This window comes from Jaculus jaculus, chromosome 13, assembly GCF_020740685.1.
Source record: "Jaculus jaculus isolate mJacJac1 chromosome 13, mJacJac1.mat.Y.cur, whole genome shotgun sequence".
Classification (NCBI taxonomy): domain Eukaryota; kingdom Metazoa; phylum Chordata; class Mammalia; order Rodentia; family Dipodidae; genus Jaculus; species Jaculus jaculus.
This window is the reverse complement of record NC_059114.1, coordinates 4,183,593-4,211,094: the sequence shown is the minus strand read 5'-3', so window position 1 is coordinate 4,211,094 and position 27,502 is coordinate 4,183,593. Positions and strand designations below refer to the sequence as shown.

Sequence of the window (27,502 nt, the reverse complement as noted above, 5' to 3'; positions counted from 1 at the left end):
GGCTTTGTTGGCAAGCACCTGAACTGTTAAGCCACCTCTCTGCCACTCCTCTGTCGTCTTAACAAGATGTTTTATTAGTGAGCTGTGCTTTGCATGCAGATATGTGAGCATGCAGACAGTGTGCCGGTCTTATTTACTTATTTTATTATTATTTGGTTATTTGAGGTAGGGTCTTATTGTAGTCCACGCTGACCTGGAATTCACTATGTAGTCTCAGGGTAACCTCAAACTCACGGTGATCCTCCTACCTCTGCCTCCCGAGTGCTGGGATTAAAGGCTTCTTCTTCTTCTTTTTTAGACTTTTATTTATTAATTTATTAGAGAGAGAGTGCGTGAGAGCACCAGGGCCTCCAGCCACTGCAAACAAACTCCAGATGCATGTGTCACCATGTGCATCTGGCTTACGTGGGACCTGGAGAATCAGACCTGGGTCCTTAGGCTTCGCAGAAATGCGCCTTAACTGCAAAGCCATCTCTCCAGCCCATGCCCATCTTTTATAACAGTGCCAGGTAGGTCCTTGTCACACTCAACAGTAGGGATCCCTTCCAATCTGGTGGCTTTCTTAAACTGGGCTTTTCTGACCATTGATGGCAGAGTATAGGCAATGCAGTTAATATCCTATCTATGATATCCCGAGCTTTCATTCTATGCTCAACATGGTCCTGAACAGGCTCTGTGTATAATATCATCATTTAATCCTCAGTAATCCTGTGAAACTAGATTATATATATAGTTATAGATTAGATAGATAGCATGGGTGAGGACAGTAGAATAGAGAGAGTAAGTCTGCCCAACGTCACACAGCTACGTTTTAAATTTGGGTCTAACATGAGCGTTGGTGCCCGTCCTGACCTGTAATCTCAGCTGTCCCGCCAGTATCAGGCAGGTCAGTTAACTTCCCTTTGCTCGCCTTTCTTAACTGCACTGCCGTCCTCTTGTACGTCCGCGGATGCTGTAGCCCATGAAAATGAGGTCTGTTGATTGCCCTAAGGTTGTTTACGAAGTGCTCTGTAAACGATTGTTTTAAATTTTTAAATTTTTTTTTTTATTTGACAGAGAAAGAGAGAGAGAGAGAAAGAGGGGGGGATGGACGCGCCAGGGCCTCCAGCCATTGCAGACGAACTTCAGATACATGTAATCCCTTGTGCATCTGGCTAGTGTGGGTCCTGGGGAATCGAACGTGGGTCCGTTGGCTTTGCAGGCAAATTTCTTAACTGCAAAGCCATCCCTCCAGCCCTGTAAATGTTTTTTTAGTATTATTTATTTATGGGTGTGTGTGAGAGAGAGAGGAAGATACATGCATATATATGTGTACACACACACACACACACACACACACACTATGGGCATGCCAGGGCATCTTACCACTGTAAATGAACTTCAGATGCATGCGCCACTTTGTGCATCTCGCTTTATGTGTGTATTGGGGAGTCAAACCCACACTGTTAGGCTTGGTAAGAAAGTGCCTTTAACCATGGAGACATCTCCCCAGCCTTGGTGCTTGTGCTTCTTGACCTTCTCATTCATGGCTTTACGGTCAGCCGTCACTCCAGAACGCAGTAGATCCATATGTGAAGCTTGCATGTTCCGCCAAGGGTGTGAATTAAGGCAGTTGTCTGGGAACAGTGCTGGCCCAGCAGTTACAGCTCATCCTGGGGAAGCCATACATATGTGGGAGCCCCTAGGGTCTGCGGAGACCCTGCACCCCCAGGGCGTGGTGTCATGTAGCAGAGCCCTCCCCCTCCCGGTTCTGCAGCGGCACTTCTGTCCTCATCAGCTCCTCCTCGTCTGCTGCCTCACAGGGTTTGCTTGAATCCATGGTCGACGCTGCCGAGAGCCTCTGTCCCAACGTGATGAAGAAAGCCCACATCCGGCAAGACTTGCTCCATGCCAGCGCCGAGAAGGTTTCCGTCCCACGGGCCTTTGTCAGAAACGTCCTGCTGGAGCAGTCTGGCATTGACATTCTCAACAAAATTAGGTGGGTGCCTGACACTGCAGGATCTGGGTGCAGTCAAGACAGCCGGGTATAAGGGGCAGTGGCATTATCCACAGAGACTGTGCCAGGCCTGTCTAACAGATGAACGCGGCTGTTAAGATGCGCATAGGTTGGGCTTATTGCCACGGTAACGAGACCTGTGATACTTAAGAACATAGAATATGGGGCTGTCTTTAAGGATCTTTCTTTATATTTTGTTTTGTAAATTAATTAATTAATTTATTTGAGAGCAACAGAGGGAGAAAGAGGCAGAGACAGAAAGACAGAGGGAGAATGGGCGCTCCAGGGCCTCCAGCCACTGCAGACAAACTCCAGATGCGTGCGCCCCCTTGGGCGACTGGCTAACGTGGGTCCTGGGGAATCGAGCCTTGAACCGGGGTCCTTAGGCTTCACAGGAAGCGCTTAACTGCTAAGCCATCTCCAGGCCTCTTTAAGGATCTCTTATTAAAGGAGGTACATGTTTGTAATATTTAATTTGCATTTCTGAGGTTTCTTTTTCTCTGGTCTAAGTCACTTTGGTAAAGATGGAAAGGTTGACAATGGTGTGTTTTATTTCACCCCCACTTTTTTTTAAAATATATATATATTATTTACTTATTTATTTGTGGGGGGGAGGATAGAATGTGCATACCAGGGCCTGTAGCCACTGCAAACAATCTCCAGACACATGCACCACTCTGTGTGCATGTGGCTTTATGTGGGTATTGGGGAATCAAACCTGGGTCCTTAGGCTGTGCAGGCAAGTGCCTTAGCTGCTAAGCCCTCTCCCCATACCTCCCCCCACGTTTTCTTAAGGCAAGATTTCATCACTCCGTCGCCCAGGTTGGCACCAAACTCACCACAGTCCTCCCGCCTCAGCCCTGTTGAGTAGCAGTTTCCTTTCTCTTACCTTGTGTTTGCCAGCGGTTGCCCAGCTCATCCTAGCTCAGGAGGCGCACTGGGGCCTTACCGTATCTTCCTTCTAGGTTACGTCGGTGGGCCTGGGATAGGCTTTGTGTTGACTAATGGTGTCTTTGGGATCTTCAAATAGGAACCTGTTTGGAAAAGATTGAAAAAATATTGTGTCAAGATTTGAATGTTGAGAAACATGTGGCCAGAACACTTCCTGAGTTTTTACCTAGCGCCCCGTAGGCGCCACCCGCACCGGGTGCTCTTTTCCTCAGTTCACTGTGCTTGTGTTTTTTAGCTGGGGATCCCTGATGATGGAAAAGTCAAGTTTGGAACTATTTTCAGTTTCTCCTTTTACCTATTTGTGAATAGCAGTACGAGGATTTAGGCATAGCTAGAAAGTCAGAGCACCTGTCTGGAGGCTTGCGGAGGTAAGCAGAATTGCAGTGTGGGAGGAAAAACGAGAGCCCGGGCCAGGAGCCGCCACCGAGCCGAGCGGCCGCAGGAGGCCATCGAGGGCTCAACGCTAGCCGCCGAGCCGAGAGCCGGAGGACTTAGGAGCTGGGCACTAACGGGACAGCCTGAGCGTGAGTCAGTCTTGGTGCTTGTGAGTGTCACGAAGCTCTTAGAGTTTCTAGGCTGAGGTCTGAGGCCCCGGGAATGATCGCAGGAGGTTAAAGGGAGAGAGTTTCAGAGAGAGTAGCAATTTTCTGAATTCCAGCTCTTACTGGGTCTGCTTCATACTTTTACTGTCTGATGCTGTATATTTTTTACTTGGAAAATATGTTTTAAATATTTATTTTGTTTTATTTATTTATTTGAGAGGGCAAGAAGGGGGGGGGGAGACAGAGGATGCACATGTCAGGGCCTCTAGCCACTGCAGAATGAACTCCAAACACATATTCCACCTTCCGTATTTGGCTTTACATGGGTACTAAGGAATCAAACCAGGGTCCTTTCTCTTTGCAGACAAATGCCCCAACTACTAAGCCACCTCTCCTGCATGAAAAATAAATATTTTTAAAACTGTATTTAGCTACTTGGTTATTTATAAGCAGAGAGAGAGAGAGAATAGGTGGGTCAGAGTCTCCTGCCACTGTAGATGAACTCCAGAGACAAGCACCACCTTGTGCATCTGATTTTATGTGGGTACTGGGGAACTGAACCCAGGCCGCAGGCTTTGCAAGCAAGTGCCTTAAACTGTTGTGCCATTTCCCCAGCCTGAAAAATAAATATTTAATTGCTACATATTTTAAGTATAAATATTTAAAACATAAGTTAATATAAATATTAAATATTCCTTTTAAATATTAAGGATGAAAAATGTAGTGACCAGTCTTCTTTCATAGGAATGGTTTTAACCACAAGCAGAACATATCCCACAGTTTTGACTGGAGTATCATCAGATTCTGTCAAACATGGTCATTTTCCTCAAAAAAATGGGAAAATTCTCAATTTCACAGGAGAATTGGGCACTTTACATAAGTGAATCAGATTTTTGTCCACAGGCTCCTTAGTTGGATTTTAAAATATATTTTATTTATTTATTTGCAAGGAGAGAGAGAGAGAGAGACAGAGAGAGAGAGAGAGAGAGAGAGAGTGTGTGTGTGTGTGTGTGTGTGTGTATGGGCATGCTAGGGCCTCTAGCCCTACAAACAAACTCCAGATGCATGCACCACCTTGCGCATCTGGCTTTACATGGGTACTGGGGACTCAAACCCAGGTTGTTAGGTTTGGCAGGCAAGTGACTTAACCAGTGGGCCATCTCTCCAGCCCCTTGTCTGGATTTTTAAAGTTTTTTTTATTATTATTTATTTATTTGAGAGCGACAGACACAGAGAGAAAGACAGATAGAGGGAGAGAGAGAGAGAATGGGTGCGCCAGGGCTTCCAGCCTCTGCAAACGAACTCCAGATGCGTGCGCCCCCTTGTGCATCTGGCTAACGTGGGACCTGGGGAACCGAGCCTCGAACCGGGGTCCTTAGGCTTCACAGGCAAGCGCTTAACTGCTAAGCCATCTCTCCAGCCCTGTCTGGATTTTTATAATGCATCCAACCTGAGTATTGACAGGATGAAAACACACACACACACACAGTGTGTATGTGTGACTGTGATACGTGTACGAAGGCACACATTTATATATATGTGAGCATGTGCAGGTTAAGTGACCCACATCCTCTGAAAACTTGGGACTTGAATTTGACAGGTCAGTTCCTAAGAAAGCCAAGCACCCCGTCACCACACGATGTGATAGAACAGCCCTGAGACGTTCAACCATAAAGTCATTTTTAAAGGTCATTTTCCTGTTGGTGCCTCAGCACGATGTTGTTTGTGAGTCGCCACAGTTAAGTGTTAGGTCACCCACACAGTGAATGCCTTTGCTTCATGCGCAAGAATGCAGGAAACCGCCTGGCCCAGACAGTGTTTACACCAGGCCTCAGGTTAACGCCTCTGCTCCTTGGCCCCACCAGCAGCAGCAGTCTTCCCGAGCAGAGAAATTTCACTGTTGCCCTTGAGTTAGAAAGACTTCCCCACCGTGTATGTGCACCTCCTGCCTCACCGTTAGGGTTGAGGAATCTTATTTGGGGGCTGGAGAGATGGCTCAGTGGCCAAGATGCCCGCCACTCAAGCTGGAGTACCCAAGTTTGATCTCCAGATACCTCCACATTAAAAAAACAAAAAAACACTGAAAGCTGTGGCAGTCTTCTGTAACCCGAGCATGCTGCTGCGGACAGCAAGATGGAGACTGAGAAGATGGGAGAATTTTCTGGAATCTTGTGGCAAGTGCAAAAAAAAAAAAAAAAAAAAAAAAAAGGTAGAAGAGAGAATTCAGAGAGAAACCCTGGCTCAAGTGAGGCGGACAAACAAGAAATGACCCAAAAATTGTCATCTGACCTTCGTGCACGTGCATGGTTACATGTGTGCTACCCACAAGAACATGCACACACAATAACCAACGGAGTTTTGAATTAAAAAAAATTTTTTTTTTGCTTATTTGGGAGAGAAAGAGAAATAGCCAGAGAGAGAGAATGGGGACGTCAGGGCCTCCAGCCACTGCAACCAAACTCTAGACACATGTACCCCCTTGTGCATCTGGCTTATGTAGGTCCTGGGGAATCGAACCTGGGTCCTTTGGCTTTGCAGGCAAGTGCCTTAACCGCCAAGCCATCTCTCTCTAGCCCAGCGGCTTTTTTTTTCCCCTAAAGAATTTTGTTTTGGCAACTCATTTATTTGCTCTAAGAACATAAAACCCATTGTCACCAAAAGCAGGCCGAGCCCATGGGACACAGGCATGTGGGTGTCTCCCACATTACCCAGCACATGCTGTGCATTGTGTGCTTGTGTGTGTGCGTGTGCGTGCAGTGAAGCAGCGTGGTTCCATCCCCGGGCACACGGACGTGCATCCCGGTGACGCGTTGAAACGTCAGCGCGGCGCCTGTCCTTGTGGCAGCCCCGAGGCCGAGGCTGTTTGAGATCACAAGTCACAAACTACCCCCATTGTCACAGCAGTTTCCTTAGGTCAAGCAAGTGGTACCCGTGCCGGTAGGAATTTTAAAATTTTGTCACGTCTTTCTACAAGTGCTAAGAACACAGTGACTTTCTAGCAAGATGGCTAAGTCAAAGCAGTGTAATGTGGTGCCATTTGATTGGTGAAAAGTTGTCTGCTGGGTGGAATTGTGCATATTAAAGTGATAAGTGAGACTTAATAGCCGTACTAGGCTTTTCCTAATTCACTCCAGCCCGGGTTGGCGCTTGCGTGTGTCAATGAGTGGATTGTACCTCACTGTGCAGCCCATGTGGTTTCCATCACGTTCGTCTGGGTCCAGATGTTTCCCACTTCCACCATTCGATCTGGAGCTTCAAACTCAGAGGCACGATGATATTGAGAAGGAAAGCCTGTTACTTGGGAGCTTATGGCCACGTTGAAGGCTCATTTTTGGCACTCTAAGCCAGGGCCTTGCTAGCTTAGCCTCAAACGTCCGTGTCCGTTTACTTCCCCAGACGCCAGTTAAGTGGCTTCTCTGTCTTTCTGGTGTGTTCCCTAGTGAAGTAAAGCTGACCCTGGCCTCCTTCCTGTCTGACCGAATCGTGGATGAAATCCTGGACGCGCTCTCGTGTTGCCATCATAAACTGGTGAGTACGGGACCCCCTTGAGCAGCGCCTCCCGCGCGGGCTCTGCTGTGACATGGGATGGGTCTGGGACAGGGATCTGGCTCCACTGTGGCCCGGTGAGTGAAGATTCTGGGATCCCCCTTTCCTCAGCTACTTTGTTTCTAGCCATTCTGGAACATTCTAGAATTTCTTCAGAGAGACTGGCAGAGGAAAGTGAGCAGAAGTTCAAAAATCTTGTGTATTTATTTATTTATTTTGTTGTTTTTACATGAGAGAGAGGGAGGAAGGGAGGGAATTGGCGCACCAGAGCCTCCGGCCACTGCAGATGAACTCTGGACGCGTGTGCCACCTTGTGCGTTTGGCTTACTTGGGATGTGGGGTGTCAAACATGGGTCATTAGGCTTCGGCAAGCGCCTTAATTACTAAGCTGTCTCTGTAACCCAGCCTTGTTCATTTTAAACAAAAGTTTTGGTAGGAGACTAATGTCTAAAATGAACGTTTTTAGTTAACGTGCGCTCATGACAGTTCTGCCTTCACCTTCCTGGTGCTAGGGTTCTAGGCGTGTGTGACCATGCTGGGCTAGAATGGCTTCTTCTGGAGAGAACACGGGTGGGGAGGGAACAGGAGGAGGTGACAGGAAGCTACAGGCACAGTGCAGTGAGTGGCCAGCAGGGGCCTCAGATAGGACCCGTGTGGAGAGAGATTCTCTCTGTCTCTGAATGGGTTCCGCACCACCACGCACACGATCCCCTGTGGAAAGTGCCCCCCGAAACTTACCTGTCTCTCAAGCTCTTCAGTGTCCTCCAAGGCACACATGCAAGAGCTTTTGGTTTTTTTTTGGCTTAAAGACAGGATCTCATGTAACATAGGCTGGCCTTCTACTCCTGATCCTCCTGCCTCCACATCCTGAGTGTGCTCTGTAAGGTGCACAGCCAGGACTCCTTTTGAAGTCCAAAACACAAGACATCTATCTCCAGCATCACTGCTCAAGAGTGGCCTGAGGACGGAGCTGACCCCACGAGTGTCACCAGTCCATGACCATTCGCTAGTCAAGAAATCAACAGGGGCCGGGCGTGGTGGCGCACGCCTTTAATCCCAGCACTTGGGAGGCAGAGGTAGGAGGATCGCCTTGTGTTCGAGGCCACCATGAGACTCCATAGCAAATTCCAGGTCAGCCTGAGCTACAGCGAGACCCTACCTCGAAAAACTAAAAAATAAAAAGAAATCAACAGGAAGGATTGAGACATGTCTGGAGCAGTTTGGCATGACCACAATGTCCAAGCACTTCCAAATTTTTCTTCTGTGTATTTTATCAACATATGGGCATATGTCTGAAAAAAAAAAAAGATTTTGATTGCTTGTCAAGGTGGCTCTTCTGCGCCATCTTGTGGAAGACATGTTCGGGAATGCAGCTAACCAGCTGTTGGCATTTCTCCCCGCGGCCTCTGGCCCTAGGCTGACCACTTCAGCAGGCAAGGCAAGAGCCTCCCTCAGCAGGAGTCCCTGGAGATCGAGCTGGCCGCGGAGAAAGTGGCGAAGCGGGCACAGCCCGCGGTGGCGGAGGAACTCACCGAGGTGGAGCGGCTGGAGGACCTGGACACGTGTATGGTAAGATGCGTCCGTTGGCAGTGGCATGGCTCCAGCCATGGCACTCGGCTGGTGGGGGTTTTGTTTCAGTGTCACTGTTTGAAATCTGTCCAGATGACCCCATCCCACTGACACACACACACACACACACACACACACGGGCATATATCTCTCAGTGCTGTTGGCATGGGCTATTGCACTTTAATTTCAGGAGCCCACGCTTACCTGGCCCCATTCTGCATCCCTGTAGCTGTCATGGGGGAAGAGCATCCCCAAGTTAATTAGAAGAAGCACATTTGAAGCCGGGCGTGGTGGCGCACGCCTTTAATCCCAGCACTCGGGAGGCAGAGGTAGGAGGATTGCCATGAGTTCAAGGCCACCCTGAGATGACAGAGTTAATTCCAGGTCAGCCTGGACCAGAGTGAGACCCTACCTCGAAAAACAAACAAACAAAAAAAAAGAAGACACGCATTTGATAATCTGTAATGATCTTTTGTGACCAGAAAATATCTTTAAATAAAACTATTGGTCATCCATTAGACAGGTGTAAGATTTTTTTTTTTTTTTTTGCAAATGAAATACGCTGGGTGACTAGTCTTGCCTTACTTCTTCCTCACAATTTATTTTATTTATATGTTTCATTTGAGAGAGAGAGAGAATGGGTGCACCAGGGCCTCTGGCCACTGCTAATGAACTCCAGGTGCATGTGCCGCCACCTTGTGCATCTGGTTTATGTGCGTACTGGGGAATTGAACCTGGGTCCTTAGGCTCTGCAAGCAAGTATTTTAACTGCTAAGCCATCTCCAACCCCCTCACTATTTTTTTGGCATGCCTTTAAATGTGTGTCTTTTGAGCAGGTGAGAGTCAGCCTAATCTACGTAATCTGGCGTTCTTGTTGGGCATTCCCTAACAGGGGGTCTTAGTTCCTAGCCCGTCCCGTTTGCTAAACTTTCTGTGGTGCACTGCTGTGGCCAGACTCTAGTAGTTAACACATTTCTCCTCTCATGATAATGTGAATATTTTAGGCCAAAATGTTTCTTCATCAGCTTCTTGTGTCGATTACTTTTCTCTTTGCTATGCTCAAGTTATCTGACAAGAAGCTCCGTCAGGGGGAAGGGTTTATCCTGACTCTCGGTTCTGGGGAAAACAGACCATCTTGGTGGCGAGGCAGGAGACCAGGAGCGGGGGTAGCTGGTCACACCGAGTTAACGGTCATGAAACAGAGAGATTTGAATGCTCACCCGCCCGCGGTGATCCAGTCTGGGGGTCCAGCTCTTGGAACGCTGCCACCCTTGGTTAGGTCTTCCCCGCCTCAGCTAACCTAACCTAGATTCCCTTACAGAGCTCAGAGATTTACATCCTGCCGGGTTGATGATCACTATTAGCCATTGCACCTGACTTAGTAATTTTTAAAATGCTTTTACTTGTTTGAAAGACGGAAGGGGACATGCCAGGGCCTCCTGCCACTGCCAGTGAACTCCAGGCACATTGTGCCGGTTTGTGCATCTGGACTTACGTGAGTCCTGGGGAATCGAACCCAGGCCATAAGGCTTTGCAAGCTAGCAGTTTCATGTTAACCCCTGAACCATCTCTCCAGCCCCAGATTTAGTCATTTTTAAGTTTAGCTATTATTAAGGCTAGGGCAGGTTTTGGACTTTCAAAATCAGGCCGTCTGACTTGGCTAGTATTAGTTTTCTGGGCTGGAAGACAACATGGTGCATCAAGAGTTGCCTCGCTTGGAAACCCTGTGGACGGGACACTCCAGGCTGTGCATGGGACGCCCTGCCAGGCGCAGGGGAAGCAGCAAGTAAAACCAACCCGGAAGTGCAGCCCTGTCTTCCAAGGGACACCGTTCCTAGCCAAACGGAGACTTGCGTGGCTCTGTAACTGCCGGGGTCGTGTACACATATGTTCCATCGGCACGGAGGAAATTGTCTAGCTCTTGAAGACCTATTGGCCCAATTCCCTACAAATGCATGTTTAATAAGGGCCTAAAATATTTACATTTGGAGACATTAGAAGTTTGACACTGTTATCACCGGGCAGTCATTCCAGAGAGCTCTGAGACTAGCCATAAAATAGTATCAGTAATGGGAAATCTATCCTAATTAGAATTTTTAATATATATTTTATTTATTTCTTTGAGAGAGAGAGAAAGAGGCAGATGGAGAGAGAGAGTATGGGCGCGCCAGGGCCTCCAGCCACTGTGAACGAACTCCAGTGGCATGCGCCACCTTGTGTGCATCTGGCCTACGTGGGTCCTGGGGAGTCACTTTGCAGGCAAGCGCCTTAACCGCTAAGCCATCTCTACAGTTCTTAGTTCCTGCCAGTCTTACTTGGTGGCATGTGAGTTGGAAAGAAATAAAGGGTAGAGCAGGAGCTGAGGTTTTGTGTTGGTCAGATTATGGGTGACCTGGTTGGGGGAGGGGGCATGTTGCTGCTTAAAGATGGACCCAGCTAGATGAACTAGGTTTTACTTGTGTAAGTGTGTGTGTGTGTGTGTGTGTGTGTGTGGCTTATTTGATTGGTGGATGTGTCTTTGTTTTTGTGAGAGGAAGAAAAGGGTTGCTTTCTTTAAGTACAGTTCGTGAGGTGAGGGTGGAGGACAGGAATCACTACACTAAATTCAGATGCAGGAACACGTCTGGATCTGGGGTGAAGCAAGCTGGACCCCTCCTCTCTCTGCAGGAGGAGATATGTGTGGGCCAAACTCTCAGGCTGACTTGGTGAGGAGAGGAGTCTGTTCTTCGGTTCCGATGGAAGATCGGCAGGGCCCAGTCCCAGCCCAAGGCCCTGGTTCTCCTGCAGTGCTGTATGCAAGGCTCTGGGGGGTTGGATGAGTCAGGTGGACAAGCAGAGGGCCTCATTCCCAGCTGGAGTTCCTGGTCCTCCTGGGGCGCCATGTGCAAGCCTCTGGGGGGTGTTTTATGGGTGACAAAGACACAAGGCAGAGCTCGCTATGAAGTAAGATGACAGTAGGTGAGCAGAAAGTTTGTTGTGAAAAAATTGCAACTTTTGATCTAGTTTTTTAAAATCATTTTATTTATTTATTAGATACAGAATTACGGAGGGTGAGAGGGAGAGAGAATGGGCATGCTACGGCCTCTAGCCACTGTAAACAAATTCCAGATGCATGTGCCACAATGTGCATCTGGCTAACGTGGGACCTGGAGAATTGAACCTGGATCCTTCGGCTTCGCAGGCAAGTGCCTTGACCGCTAAGCCATCTCTCCAGCCTGGCTCCAGTGTTTTTTAAACTTTTTTTTTTTTGTCAACCTCTGTACGTGTAGACAGTATACTACAGTCTAGTGCTTTTTTCCTCCAATCATTGTTCTGACCTAATGAGCTAATGAGTAGCTAAGTAGAAAGCCAGAGTTAAGCTTAAGGCTGTTTAATGAGTCATGAGTGATCCAGGAAGTCAGGACCCCGGACCAACTGTGATGCTGAGAATGGTCAGGATCATTGGGGATCTTTTCACCCAAGCCACCTTTCTGGCCTGGAAGGAAGCCCGCATCGGGTAGAGAGGGTGCTGCTGCTGCTGCTGCTGCTGCTGAGGTGACGCTGGGTTTGGTCACTTTGCAGGATGCTAGACACATGCTTTTCTACCTAGCATAGGACTGAGGGCTGTTCCCTTGGACATTCCAAAGTAACAAATCTATTTACTGATATGGGCACCGAAGCTGGCCCCTCAGTGAATACAAAATTGTATTTGAGGGTTGGAGAGGTGGCTTAGTGGTTAAGGTGCTCGCTTGTGAAGCCTGAGGACCTGTTAGACTCTCCAGATCCCACATAAGGCAGCTGCACAAAGGTGCAGCAAGTGCAAGGTCTCACATGCCCACTAGGTGGCGCAAGTGCCTGGCTTTTGATTGCTGTGCCTGAGGCCCTGGTGCATCAATTCTCTCTCTCTCTCTCTCTCTCTCTCTGTGTCTCTCTCTCTGTCTCAAATAAAATTAAAAAAACTGTTTGATTATGTTGTAATAGATATAGTAGATTTTGTGCCCCACACTCCTCCTCTGCTTCTTGAGACAGGGCCTGGCATTATAGCCCAGGCTTGCCTCAGACTCCAGGCATTTCTCCTGCCTCGCCCTTCCAGGGTTGGGTTTATAGCTGTTAGTTAAGGGGAAAGAAAGTCAAGGAAAAAGTATACCTCCCTCCAGCATGCATTTTTGTTTTTTAGCCAGGGCCTGACAACCTAGGCTGGCCTCAAACTCTGTATGTGCCTGAGGATGACTTTGAAGCCCTGATCCTTCTGCCTCTTCCTCCCATGTGCTGGCATCAGAGGTTGGCACCAGCCGTACCAGGTTCAGATGTTCCTTTGAAGCAGAGTGTTAGAAAGGGAAGCAGTAAAGCAAACTAAAACCAAATAAATATAAAACAACCCTCTTTGTCTCAAAAAGTTAAATTGTCTTTTTCTTTAACCTGAAAGAAACTAGGAAGTAATGCAGCTCAGCTGGTGCAGGTTGGGGGAAGAATAAGAACTAGGAGAATAACCTGTGAGGCTTCTGTAGCCTCCACTCACTGCCAGACACGTGAGACATTTTTGTATATCTTTAAGGAAGAGAATCAAGTATTTTAACGTATTTGATTTATTTGTTTGTTTATTTATTTATTTAATTGAGAGACTGTCAGTGAGAATGGAATGGGCGTGCCGGGGCCTCTAGCCTCTGCAGACAACTCCAGACACATGTGCCATCTTGCACGTCTGGCTTTATGTGGTGGGTCCTGAGGAATCGACCCCGGTCCTTACGCTTTGCAGGCAAGTGCCTTAGCCACTGAGCAATCTCTGCAGCCCCCCCCCCATCAAATATCAAATGTTTGTAAAGTCTCCTTGTTCATTTCATTTTTATTCTATTTTCATTTTGTGTGTGTGTGTGTGCGTGCATGCACGCGCAGACGTGTGCCCTGGCACACACGTGGAGGTCAGAGGACAGCTTTGGGTGGCAGTTCTCACCTTCCACCTTGTGTGAGCAGGGTCTCTTGCTGCCCAGCGTGTACGTCAGGCCGGCTGGCCCACGAGCCTCTGGAGACTCTCCTGTCTCCGCCTCCCACCTCACAGGCTGTGTCGGGATTGCACTTGCTTCTGCTGCCTCCTCTGGCTCTAGTGAGCTCTGGGAGTCCAAATCCGGGTTGTCCCTCTTACATACCGAGGACTGCGCCCACTGAACCATCTCCCGAGCCCCTGCTTGTTCATTTTTTTTTTTATCTTGTGACCCTGTGATATGCTGACTGGATAACTCTTTTGTTTTTTTTTTAAGCTTTATTTGTTTATTTATGAGAGAGATAGAGAGAGGGAGAATGGGTGCACCAGGGCCCCTAGCTGCTGCAAACAAACTCCAGACTCATGCACCGCTTTGCACATCTGGCTCTATGTGGGTACTGGGGAATCGAACCAGGTTCAACAGATTTCGCAAACAAGCACCTTTAACCACTGAGACTCTTCCTGCCTCTATCCTTTTTTAAAATTTCTTTTTAAGAGAGAGGGAGAGAGAGAGATGAAAGAGAGAGGGAGAGAGAGAGAGAGAGAGAGAGAGGCAGAAGGAGGGAGATAGAATTTGTGGGTCGGGGCCTCAGCCACTGTAATCAAATGCCAGATGCTTGTGCCACCTAGTGGGCATGTGTGACCTTACACTTGTCTCACCTTTGTGCATCTGGCTTACGTGGGATCTGGAGAGACGGACATGGGTCCTTAGGCTTTGCAGGCAAGAGCCTTAACTGTTAAGCCATCATTCCAGCCCCCTACTCTCTTTTTATTTAGTTAGTTATTTTCATTTTTGGTTTTTCAAAGTAGGGTCTCGCTTTAGCCCAAACTGACCTGGAACTCACTGTGTGGTCTCAGGGTGGCCTCGAGCTAATGGCGATCCTCCTACCACTGCCTCCCAAGTGCTAGAATTAAAGGTGTGTGCCACCATGCCTGGCACCTATTTCTTACCTGGCACGTATTTCTTACCATCTTCATACACGGACGCACTCACCTGTGGGAACGGGCTGGGGTGCGCCTCCTCGGGGGGGTGCACGGCCCGCAGACCATCTGTTCCTGCCCCACAGCGGGGCCTTAGGGGAACTCGGGATTTTAGAGCGGCGGCCTTCCACGTGGGCTTCTCGTGGGCGCTCAGGGTATGGGGGGGGTGCGTTTCTGATACATTACCTGTAATATGTCACCACCTTTAAAACCCAGAGGCTTACATACACACAGGGTGGCACACGTGTCTGCATTTCGATTACTGTGGCTTGTGGCCCTGGCATCCCAATTCTCTGTTTCTCTCACTCTCTCTCTTGCTTTCTCATAATTTTTTTTTTTTTAAATCTAGCAGCTTATATGTTTCTGCAGAAATTCAGAAGCAGCTAGCAATAGAGATGCCATTTTATGAGCCTTAAGGACAACTGAGGTCGTCACAATCCCTCAAAATTGCTACGGTGTGTCGGGTGTGGCGGCATGGGTGAGGTAGGAGGAGCCCTGTGAGTTCCAGGTCAGCCTCAACATAACAAAACACGACAAAACAAAACCCTACAATATAATGGTGAAGTGCTTTCATAAGATTTAATTAAACTTTTACCTTAACTTGCTCTAAACTTAATCAAACTTGAAAGTTAATAAGTTACATGAAAAAAAAAATTTTTTAAAAATTATTTATTTGAGAGAGAGAAAGAGGGGGAGAGAGTGGTCATGCCAAGGCCTCCAGCCATTGCAAATGAACTCCAGATACATGCGCCCCTTCGGGCATCTAGCCAATGTGGGTCCTGGGGAATAGAACATGGGTCCTTTGGCTTTGCAGGCAAACGCCTTAACCACTAAGCCGTCTCTCCATCCCCGAAAAAAAATATTTTTAAAAAGTCTAGCAGCTTGGAGTTTCGGTAGCACACTGAGTGGATGGAGAGTCTTCTTCCCCCAGCAGACTCAGTGAATTCTTTCAGGTCTGTGAATGAGTGTCGTGCCAGTTTGAAGTCAGAGGATACTCACACGCAAGGGCCATTCATACCCTGCTGCTGTTTCCTGGGGAAGAAGTTTAATGGGCTTGGACGACTGCAGAGCACATCTCTGTGAATCTCGTCTTCAGTGATAAAGCAGCACTTATGTTCCCTTAAGAAATTCAAATACTGCAAATTTCAGTGTAACTTTTAAGCTTTTGAATACATATTTAAATTCAATGAAGGCCTACTTGACCTGGTCAAGATACTATTTTCTGTTGGTTTAAAGAAATTGCCTCATTTTCTGATACTGGCAGTTCCTCTGCCATGCCTCTTCCCCCTCCCTTTGTGTGTGTGTGTTAAGACAGGATCTTGTGCAGTCCTCAAACTCTATACAGCAAGGCTGTCCTTGAGTTCCTTATCCTCCTGCCTCCTCCTCCCAAGTGCTGGCATTTACAAGAATGCACCACCATACCCAGTTCTCCAGCAGTTCATAATCAAGTGGTCTGCTAACAGACTTATTAACTTGTTTATCTTGTACTACCTTTAAAGCTGTTTTTTTGTTTATTTTTATGTATTTGTTAGAGAGTGATAGACCAAGAGAGAAAGAAGGAAAGAGAGAGAGAGAGAATGGGCACACCAGGGCCTCCAGCCATTGCAAACAAACTCCAGACACGTGCGCCCCCTTGTACATCTGGCTTATGTGGGTCCCGGGGAATCTAGCCTTGAACCGGGGTCCTTAGGCTTCCCAGGCGAGTGCTTAACCACTAAGCCATCTCTCCAGCCCCCTGTACTACCTTTTACTTTAAAAAAAAAGAAAAACAAAATGGTACCACTTTAGAAAGTAGAGAGCTAACCTTTTGGGCCTCTGAAAACCACCCTTCGTTTTATTTACCTTCTCATTGCTGGGACAAAACATTCAACCGGAACAGGCAGCCTATGGGAAGAAAGGGTTTATTTCCGCTTGCTGTTTCCGGGGAAGTGTCCTCATGGCGAGGAAAGCATAAGAATAGGCAACAGAGTCGCGTCTTGTCACATCAGCCGGGAGAAAACAGCAAGAACGAGCTACTTAGCACGGGCCAGCGGCGGGTTATGAAATCCCAAGGCCCACGTCCCACCACCCCCTGGGACGCGCCTCCTCCAGCAAGGCTCTGCAGACCTCATTCTGGCTCAGACCCACGAGTCTAGGAATTCAAAGTAGGATCTGCATATGGGAGAGAACATGTGGCCTTTCTGAGTCAGTGTATGATCCCATTCCACCCACTTTCCTGCAGATTTCATGACTCCTCTTACTTTTGTTTGTTTGTTTGTTTGTTTGTTTGTTTGTTTTTGAGGTAAGCTCTCACCCTCTAGCCCAGGCTGACCTGGAATTCACTATGTTTTCTCAACTCATGGTGATCCTCCTACCTCTGCCTCCCAAGTGCTGGGATTAAAGGTGTGCGCCACCACGCCTGGCTTCATTTTTACTTACAGTTGAATACAACTCCATTCATCGTATATGTGCACTGCGTTCTCATGATCTCATTATCAGTTGGTGAGCATCTATGTTGATTCCATTTCCCAGCTGTTGTGACTACAGCAGCAACAAGCAGGGCTGGCAGGTGTCTCCATAGTAACGTGTTGGGTCCTGAGGGTAGACGTCCAGGACTGGCTGAGCTGGATCCTGCTTTTAGCTGTGTGAGGAACCTCCACCCTGCTGGCCATAATGGCCGTATGAGCCTGGGTTCCCACCACCAGCGAATAAGGGTCCTTCCCTCTGCCTGCATCCTCACTGTCTCTTGTATGTTTTTATTTTGTCTTGATAGTAGCCATTCAGACTGGAATGGAAGGGTGGTATTGATTTGCATTTCCCTGATGACTAATGGTAATGAGCATGTTTTTAGATATTTACTAGACATTTGTGTTCCTTCCTTTGAGAACTCTCTGTTCAGCTCCATAGCTTGCTTTTTGGTTGGGTCCATGTTTTGTTTTTAGTTCTTTGTATATTCTAGGTATTAATCATCTTGTCAGATACCTAACTGCCAAAGGGTTCTCCCATTCTATTGGCTGTCTCTGGGTTGAATGTTTCTTGTGCGGGCAGAAGCCTTTTATTTTCATGTGGTCCTACTGGGAACTAACCTGATACTGGCGGATTTTATGCCTCTGTGTCCAGCAGCACAAACACATAGTCTTTATTTTTTATTTTTCATTTTATTTTTGAGAGAGAGAGAGAGAGAGAGGGCCAAGGCCTTTTGCAACTGCTGTGAACAAACGCTAGATGTGTGCGCCCCCTTGTGCTCATGTGAGATATTGCATGCTTGTGTCACTACATCTAGCTCTGTGGGACCTGGAGATTCGAACATGCGTTCTTAGGCTTCGCAGGCAAGTGCCTTAACCTCTAAGCCATCTGTCTAACCCTAAGAAATACTCTTAATCAAAACATATATATATTTGTTTGAGCCAGTGTGGTGGTGCACACCTGTAATCCCAGCCCTTGGGAAGACCAGGAGTTCAAGGTCAGCCTGGATCACACAAGATCCTTGTCAAACACACACACACACACACACACACACACAGAGAGAGAGAGAGAGAGAGAGAGAAAGAAAGAAAGAAAGAAAGAAAGAAAGATTTGCCTGAAATTAGTATCTGATGATTTCATCCTTTAGACTGATCTAAAAACATATTAGTTTTATTCATTAGTGAAAAGATACTGGAGCATGAAATTTCACCTTTGTAGAGCTTTCAAGATGATTTAAGATGGATAAAAAGTGAACTGCTTCCCATCCTGGTGAAAATATAGTAAAGAGAAGGCAAACATATAATTTTATGGCCTGGGGTGATGGCTCAGCATTTAAAAGTACTTGCTTGCAAAGCCTGCTGTCCTGGGTTCAATTCCCCAGCACTCACATAAATCCAGATACACAGTGTGGCACATGCATCTGGAGTTTGTTTGCAATGACAGGAAGTCCTGGAATGCCCATGCTCATTTTCTCTGTCTCTCCTTCTCTTCCTCCCCCATCTCTTCTCAAAAATAAATAATATTTTTAAATCAGATTTTATCATAAAATGTTTGTCTATCTGAAACACAAGAGAATGAGCCATTTCAAATCCAGGACGCTGTTCTGCCCTGACCTCCACAAAGCCCTGGCTGGTGCTGCCGCTGGTGTTTGGTTTGAACATTGTGATGCCAGTTCAGTTTTATGTGGAATGAAAGTACGGATATAAAAATTAATGGGGTGCTGTGAGCTGCTGGGAGGATTTGTGAGACGTCACTGCGTCTCCAATCAGTCTTCCTTTCGTCCACTCCTCCTGGGCAGCTTTCTCAGAATTTACAGCTTCCATGTCCCTCCCTGTCTTTAGGCTTACAGTGGCCATAATGGAACCAGCGTCTCTGTCCTCAACTGATTTATAGCCCCTCAGACTTTTCAATATTGGGATGCAATGAAAATTACTTTCTAGGGCTGGAGAGACGGCTCAGTGTTTACTGCATTTGTCTGCTGTCTACAGTCAGGTTTGCATTGCTGGTAGAAATCACCCAACCAAGAGCAGCTTGTGGGGGAAAAAAGAGGTTTATTTTGGCTTACAGGCTTGAGGGGGAAGCTCCATGATGGCAGGGGAAAATGGCGTGAGCAAGAGGGTGAACATCACCCCCTGGCCAACATCAGGTGGACAATAGCAATAGGAGAGTGTGCCAAACACTGGCATGGGAAACTGGCTATAATACCCGTAAGCCTGCCCCCAACAATACACTCCCTCCAGGAGGTGTTAATTCCCAAATCTCCATCAGCTGGAAACCTAGCATTCAGAACACCTAAGTTTATGGGGCGCACCTGAATCAAACCACCACACCCACAAAGCCAAAGTACTCAAGTTCTATTCCCTAGGACCCACGTAAGCTAGGTGCACAAGGTGACACATGCATCTGGAGTTTGCTTACAGTGGCTGATGGCTCTGGTGCACCTATTCTCTCTCTTAAAGAAATAACATAAATTAAAAAAAAAACCCACTTTTTATGCCACAAATGTGATAACATTGTTTGGATAGACATTTGTGGGTGTAAACCCATTGAGAACTAGTTTGAGTTCCTCTTGAGCATTGAGCCAGCAAGCAATCTAGTTGGAACTTAAGTTTTAAAATGTAGTTCATTGAACAGGGATTATCTAGATCCATTTAAAAGTACACCATAAAGGACAGGTTCAGCCGGGACGTCTTAGATCAAAGAATAAGGATTGACACGGAATCCAAGAAGATTATCTCAAAGGACACAGAGGCCAGAGTGAAAGGACTCCTGTGGAGCTCCGAGCACCAGAAAGAAATGTGACAGTAAGCGCTCGTGACGCAGTTGTGACGCGCACAGATTACGGGGCGCGGAGGTGGCTCAGCAGATACAGCGCTTGCCGCGAAAGCCTGAGTTCCCAGTCTGATCCTCAGACCACCCCACAACACACAGAAACAAAACCCAGAAGCCTTGGTGGAGTTCCCAGAGCTTCGACAGCGAGGTGACAGGCAGAGACGGGGGAATTTTCTGGAAGCTGTCAGTGAGTGCAACAAGAACGATAGCATCAGGGAGAGATCAAAAGAAGCCTCGCCTCAAATGAAGTGGGATGGCACGGAGAGAGGCTAAAGTTGTCTTCCGACCTCCACACGTGTCGTGACACAAGCGTGTGTGTGCACGCACATGCACATGAAATCTTTCTGAAACATCTACAGATTCTTGGTAATAAGGGGCTGGGGAGATGCCTTAGCGGTTCAGGCGCTTGCCTGCGAAGCCTGAGGACCCAGGTTCGATTCCCCAGAATCCACGTAAGCCAGGTGCACAGAGTGGCGCACGCGTCTGGAGTTCATTTGCAGTGGCTGGAGGTCCTGGCACGCCCATTCTCTTTCTCCCCTCTCCTCTGTCTTTCAAACAAAAAGAATCGGGGGGGGTTTGTGAAAGAATTACAGCTGATAGATACAATAACAAAAGAGTGGTAGAAAGTTCCAGTTCTGCAGCCCCGCTGGTGGTCATGACTTCAGCAAGAAGCGCCAGTGGTTACTGAAGACGGGCTTTGCCGAGTTCACTCAGAGCAGCCATCAGCGTGGACCCAGGAACGCAGCTTGACAGCGGGGCATTTGAGAAGTCCCCGCCCCAGCGGAGGGGCTCCAACCACATTCTTAGCAGTTGTGGGTCACCTGTCAGGAGTCATCTAACAGGTCACAGGGTCCCTTGTGGGACAGACTTGCTACAAGTGTTTTCCCCGTGTCTCACGAGGAAGCAGGCAGCCAAATGTAGACGTGGGACCTCCTTTGTAACGGCCCAGGCTCTTCAAGGCAGTCAGTCCTATGAAGAAGAGAAGCAGAGCCAGGGCAGGGCGCTGGACTTGAAGAAAGAGGCTGAAGGTAGACATTCCCCGTTAGATCCTGAATCTGAAAGGGGGACGTTGTATGTTTGAAAGATAACTGATGAAGGCTGGGCAAGGTGGCTTTACATCCTGGCACTTGGGGGTAGAAGCAGGAGGATTAGGAATTCAGGGACATTTTCAAGTACATGGCAAGTTTGAGACCAGACTGGGCTACATGAGATCCTGTCTCAAAAATAATGTGAAGGAGCCAGGTGTGGTGGCGCACGCCTATAATCCCAGCACTCGGGAGGCAGAGGTAGGAGGATCGCCATGAGTTCAAGGCCACCCTGAGACTACATAGTCAATTCCAGGTCAGCCTGGGCTAGAGTGAGACCCTACCTCGAAGAAAACAAAATTAAATAAAAAATAACGTGAAGGGCTGTAGCGATGGCTTAGTGGTTCAGGCACTTTCCTGCAGAGCTGAACAATCAGAGCCCGATTCCCCAGTGCGCACGTAAAGCCAGATGCACAAAGTGGCTCATGTGTCTGGAGTTCATTTACAGTGGCTAGAGGCCCTGGCATGCCCAGTTTCTCTGTCTGTTTCTCTCCTATCTCTCTCTGCTTGCAAAGAAATAAGTAAAAATATTTTTTAAAAATTAAAAAACCCAAAAACATTAAAACGCAAAAGAAACTTTATTGAGGAAATTTGGGTGTAAACTATAGGATATGAATGAAATATTAGGAAATGGTTATTGATTTCCTCCCATGTATCAATCATGCATGGTTATGTTGGAGAAATAATTCTTGAAATATGATTTAAATATTATTTGAGAGTGGGGGGAATGGGCATGCCAGGGCCTCCTGCTATAGCAAATGAACTCCAAACGCATGCACCATTTTGTGTATCTCACTTTAAGTGGGTAGGGAATCGAACCCAGGCCATCAAGCATTGCAAGCAAGTGCCTTTAACCACTGACCCATCTCTCCAGCCCATTTCTTAGGACATTTATGCAGAAGTATTTAAGGGTGACATGTCAAGATATTAGCAAACTTTAAATGCTTTAGCTAAAATCTGTGGGAAGAGCAAAAGGAGAGTGACACAGAGGAGAAGAAGAAATAAAGTGTTTGGTAGCGGCAGCAGTGTTAGTGCCCGGAGGAGGAAGTGAACAGTGCACCGTCCTTTATCCTCAGCCGCCACCTCCTTGTCTGTGTTTTCTTATTAATATCAAAGTGTTTCTATTAAATAGTTAAGGGGAAAGAATAACTGTGTACTCGTGAGAAGTCTAATGACCAAAGCAGTGGACGCTGTCCTTGAACCGCTCGGGTCCATGAGGAAGTTTTACCACACTAGCAGACAGGAAACAGATACAACAATAAAATAAATATAGGGCTGAGGAGATGGCTTAGCGGTTAGGACACTTGCCTGCAAAGCTAGAGGACCTTGGTTTGATTCCCCAGGGCCCACGTAAGCCAGATGCACAAGGTGGTACATGTGTCTGGAGTTCGTTTGCAGTGACTGGAAGCCCTGGTGCGCCCATTTTTTTCTCTCTCTCTCTCTCTTTCTCTGCCTCTTTCCCTCTCTCAAATAAATAAATAAAAATAAAATAAATATATCTCATTGAAGGGTTGCTTGTTTTTTGTTTTGCATTGTTTTCAAGATAGATGCTCGCTCAAGCCCAGGCAGATCTGGAATTTACTCTGTAGTCCCAAACTGTCCTCGGACTCACAACAGTCCCCCTACCTCTGCCTCCCAAGTGCTGGGATTAAAGGCGTGGGCTTTTTTATCCCAACCCGAGTTACTTTAAGAAACCAGGTTTTCTCATCATGTTGTAATCTGTCACATTTCATTCCAAACTCCCGGTGAACTCAGTCATTTAGCCGTTGTTCCCCGTGAGGAGGTGGGTGGCTGTGTTGGTGGCCGTGTGGAGTCATTCAGCCGAGCTCCAGGTGGCACCTCTGCTGTCAGTCTCGATAATCCATGGTCCCCAAGAGTCCAAAGTGATTCCCGAATCGGTCCTGAACAGACTTTTTGGGGTATCCTAAGAAACTATTAGAAAGTATTCCACGGTATCAAATGCGTTATTCTCAGTACCCTGTACAGCCAGAGGCGGATGTGCCACGAGGTTGCGATGGTGGGCGCAGGTACCCACCCAGCACCGAGCCCGTCTTCACTGCCGCCCGGCCCCTCCTCAAGAGGACCCAGCACACAGGAGGTGCTCGGGAATAGGTGAAGAATCCTGAATGACATAAAAAGTGCACAATAGCAGAATAGTAGTGGTCACCACCAGTGGCCATCTCCCCCTCCCCTCTTCTCCCAGCAGCACCTCCTTAAAATTGGTTTGACACTCTCTCATTTTCACACTTGTTTATTTGCAAGGGAGGGAGGAGGAGGAGGAGGAGGAGGAAAGGGCATGCCAGTACCTGTTGCCACTCCAAACAAACTCTAGTCACATTGCCACGGTGGGCATCTGACTTTACATAGGAAATGAGGATTTGAGCCCAGGCCATCAGGCTTTGCAAGCAAGTGCCTTTAACCACTGGGCCGTCTTCCCCAGCCCTGATTTTTATGTTTCAATGTATATGTCAACCTTTCTGTTTTTTTCTAATTAAAAAAGTATATTTATTTATTTTTAAGCAGAGAAAGAGAGGGAGAGAATGGGCATTCCAGGGCACTTGCCACTGCAAACGAATTTGAGACACATGCTCCACTTTATGCATCTGGCGTGTTGCAGACACGGGGAACTGAACAGGGCCAGCATGTTCGCAAGCAAGCACCTTTAACCACTGAGCCATGTCTCTAAGCCAAAATGGAAGCCTTTTTAATGCAAATACTGTTGATGACCATAATGGTGGTCACCAGGCAAGCTTTTTATTTACCTATTGCCTCTGTTTTGCACAGACTGATTTTTTTTTTATCTGATGTTTTATTATGAACAATTGAAATAAAGAACTTTAAGAAAAATCAGCTCCGGGCAGAGGAAGAGGCCTTTGTCAAAGCATGTCCTCCAAAAGTTTACGATGGCGTGAGTCTCTGCCACTTCACGTAGCTCTCCCAAAACCCTGGCCCGGGGAGGTGGCTCATTGGTTAAAGTGCTTACAAAACACGATTTTACAACTGCAATTTTTCGAGTTAATCCTTTTATAAATTTTAAATATAGTAAGATGTTCTGATAATTGTTCATGATGACCTGTGGGGTTTTAATTATTTGTTAGAGATTTAATGTAAAATGTGGAGGTGACCGCATTTCCTATCAGCCAGCAAGATGTCCTCCATTTTAGCTGTACTGACCCGGTCACAGTGCTAGATCTCAGTGTCAGATCCTGTTGCAAGAGACTGTCAAAGTGGCTCTATCCTAAAGAGAAAAGAGTAAAAGGGCTTGAGAAATGGCTTAGTGGTTAAGGTGCTTGCCAGTAAAGCCAAAGGATTGATTTTGTTTGCAGTGGCTGGAGGTACTAACGTGCCCATTCCCTCCTTCTACCCCCTCCCAATAAATTTAAAATTAAAAACAAAGAAAATGTATTTTTAAAAAGAGAGTAATGGAAATGATATCCTCCCGGGGTCCGGTACTTGCCTGTGGGTGCGCAGTCCCCATGTTATTGCAGGAACCGGCCTACATGGAGTTTTCCCATACTAGTTTGGCCTTCTGTCTACAGTGAGCCTTGGCAAGCCGTGATGTCATCGTGGACTTTGAGACAGCCTTGGCGAGGGCTGGCACCGGTGTGTAAGAGTTTTGTGACTCTTGGAGCTGAAATGGCGCCTCTGCTTAGGACAGGCTCGGCCGGACGCCTGTGCTCTGCTGCGGAAGCTTTTTATTACGCACGTTAGCTGTCCCCGTTGGTTCGTGAACGGTGTCTGTCCCTCTCCCTTTCTGTTAACGCTATTGCCTTGTCTCTCTTCCATTCATGTTTTTTTTCCCCTCTTTCCTTTTGCTGCGCGGAGACTCTCTGCTGTACAAGTGTAAGTATTGGTGGCCCTGCTGCGTCTGGCCGCGACGGTTGACATCTTTGGGCTCCTTTTGCTTCTGAGCTGCCTGGCTGGTCTCTGGGGAAGACTGTCATTTAGTCAGTCTGTCTATCTGCAGATCCCGAAATAAAAGAGGCAATTGTCTAGAGACAAGATTGGATTTGACAAGAGGGCTCAGTAAGTAAACGAGGCAATGGATTTAAAATATCCCTAGCCTGGTGCCCGAAAGCTGGCAGCGTTGGTAAAGAGGGAACTGGCATACGGACAGGGCAGTGTGCACAGTGCTTGCGGGATCAAAAAAATAAAAATAAAAATAAAGATGAGTGGTTCGTGACTTAAATGTCTACGGGTGTTCTTCCCTCTCAGTCTTGTTACTTGTTGCATGCCTAGAGTTATAGAAATTTGGCATCACAATTTGCTGCTTCTATTAGAAGATTTTCTAAATCTGTTTTTCAGCTAGTGTGATTTTGAAAGGCCTGGGTTTATAGCCCTAGGTAGGAAACAGAAAAACAAAATTAAAGATGCTTGAGCTTAGGATGAAAGTGTTACTTATTATTCCCTGTGCAAACTTGGCAAAAATTAAAGCAAAAAAAGGAAACTACTTTAATTTCACAGTGATTTAAGCAATATAACTCTTCTTTAGAAATTAATATGCACAGGAAATACACATTTAGAAGTGAGTCTGACAGGGAAAAAAAAAGTGTGTATCGTTAGTAAGGTTTCACAAAAGTTTTTTGTTGGTTTGTTTTGTTTTGTTTTCCAGGCAGGGCCTCATGCTAGGCCCGGCTGCTCTGGAACTCATTCTGTAGCCCCAAGTTGGCCTAGAACTCACGGCGACCCTCCTTGCTCAGCCTCCTCCGCTGGGGCGAGAGGCGTGCGCCTCCACACCTGGCTTCCTGTGTGAGTTCTCACTTGAGCTTAGGGTAGGTTAGAGCAGACACATCTCTTTTAGGCTGCGGTTAGAACTGTTGTGCATTTATGGCAGTAAAACTTGGATCCAGTGAGAAAATGTTCCGTCTTGTGGATATCCATGCTGCTTTATTTTACTCACACTGTGCCCCAGGGCTAGGTTACTTGCCGGTGCTTTACGATGTCAAGACAAGAAAAAATAGCCACATTTCGGGCTTACATTTAAACTTACATTTAAAGATAAAGGTTAACCCATTTTTCCCGTAGGGAATCATCCCTCCTTACTCAAAATGCATTTTTGAAAGTAAGCGTTTTTTAAAGTTGACAGAATACTTTTTTGTAATATTATTTATTTTTTTATACATTAGAGAGAGAGAAAGGCAAATAGAGAGAATGGGCTTGCTAGGGCCTCCAGCCACTGCAAATGAACTCCATTCGTATGCCACCTTATGCAACTGGCTTTACCTGGATACTGGGGAATCGAACCTGGGTCCTTAGGCCTTGCAGGCAAATTCCTTAACCACTGAGCCACCTCTCCAGCCCCAAAGTAAGTAATTTTTTTTTGTTCTTGGCTGGGAGTTCTGGCTGAAGTCTCTGACAAAAGTGGGTTCATGACTGGACCACCAGGAGCATACAGCCCTTTGGCGTCAGTTGCAGACACCTCCATCCGATGCACAGCCTGCGATTTCCCCAAGTCAGAACGTCCTTTGATGTTGACAGAGGTCAGGGAAGGTCCAGGGAGGGAGCGCTAAGACACAATCTGAGGAAACTAACCCTTTCATGTTGGCACTGAAGGGGGAGAGAACTGACATATCTCAAAAGATGTCCTTCACAGTGTGGAGTCGAGGAAGGAGGAGTGCCGCCAAGCCAGGTTTCTAAAGAAACATGAACTCTCCTTCAAAATAAGCCCTTGTGTGGCTAACTGGAGTTCATTCTTAACATTTTCTCTTGGTTTAGATTTATACATACTGGGGTTGTAAGAATGAACCAATAAGATCGAGCAAGTATGTGTTCTGTGGAAAACTAAGGAAGAAAATATTCCAAGGAAGGGAAACAAAACTCAAGAAATGGGTTCGGACTTTTCTGCTGTTAGACATCAACTCCAGGAGAGAATTGAGATTGAAACTATTGACATATTTGTTTTAATTGTGTTCAATTTTATTTATTTGTAAAAATATTTATTTGAAAGAGAGACAAAGTGCGAGAATGGGCACACTACAGATGAATTCCAGATGATGCATGCACCACTTTTTGTATGTCTTTACATGGGTACTAGGGGATCAAACCTGGGACAGCAGGCTTTGTAAGCAAGCACTTTTAACTACGGAGCCATCTCTGCAGCTCCTTATTTGCTTATCTAACAGGTTCTTGCTACTGTATAGCCCTGGCAGCTACAAGGTGGACCAGGCTGGCCTTGAACTGGCAGCTGTCCTCCTTCCCTCAGCCTTCTGGCTTGTTTGGTTCTCTCTTATTTTAAATATTTTTAATTAATTTATTTTCAAGCAGAGAGAGACAGAGAGGAAAGAGATAGAGAGAGAGAGAGGGGGGGCACAGCAGGGTCTTTAGCTGCTGCAAATGAACTCCAGATACATGCGCCACTTTGTGCATCTGGCTTTACGTGGGTACTGGGGACTCAAACCTGGGTTGCCAGGTTTTGCAGGCAAGCGACTTAGTCACTGAGACATCTCTCCAGCCCCTCTTTGTTAATTTTACCTAAAATCCAGCAGACCTCTCCAAGCACAGCTTAACTTCAGAACTCCAAGATGTGGTAAATCCAGGAGAGTTCGGTACTAGGTAGGGTCAGTGCTAGTCATTTGCACATGCACAGAACATACAAAAT

General features: G+C 46.9%; 1 protein-coding gene across 10 annotated transcripts in view; it reads left to right on the top strand.

Annotated features, from left to right (window-relative positions):
• Positions 1–27,502, top strand: part of Carmil1 (capping protein regulator and myosin 1 linker 1) — a 263,372-nt gene that overhangs the window by 200,125 nt on the left and 35,745 nt on the right. For 5 of the 10 annotated variants that reach the window (XM_045132262.1, XM_045132261.1, XM_045132265.1 and 2 more), the window contains 4 exons: positions 1,803–1,978; positions 6,930–7,017; positions 8,452–8,604; positions 24,730–24,747. In XM_045132262.1, the coding sequence (XP_044988197.1) occupies positions 1,803–1,978; positions 6,930–7,017; positions 8,452–8,604; positions 24,730–24,747 (435 nt within the window). The remainder of the gene's footprint in view (positions 1–1,802; positions 1,979–6,929; positions 7,018–8,451; positions 8,605–24,729; positions 24,748–27,502) is intronic. The other 5 variants (XM_045132264.1, XM_045132263.1, XM_045132270.1 and 2 more) reach the window with 1 other exon arrangement.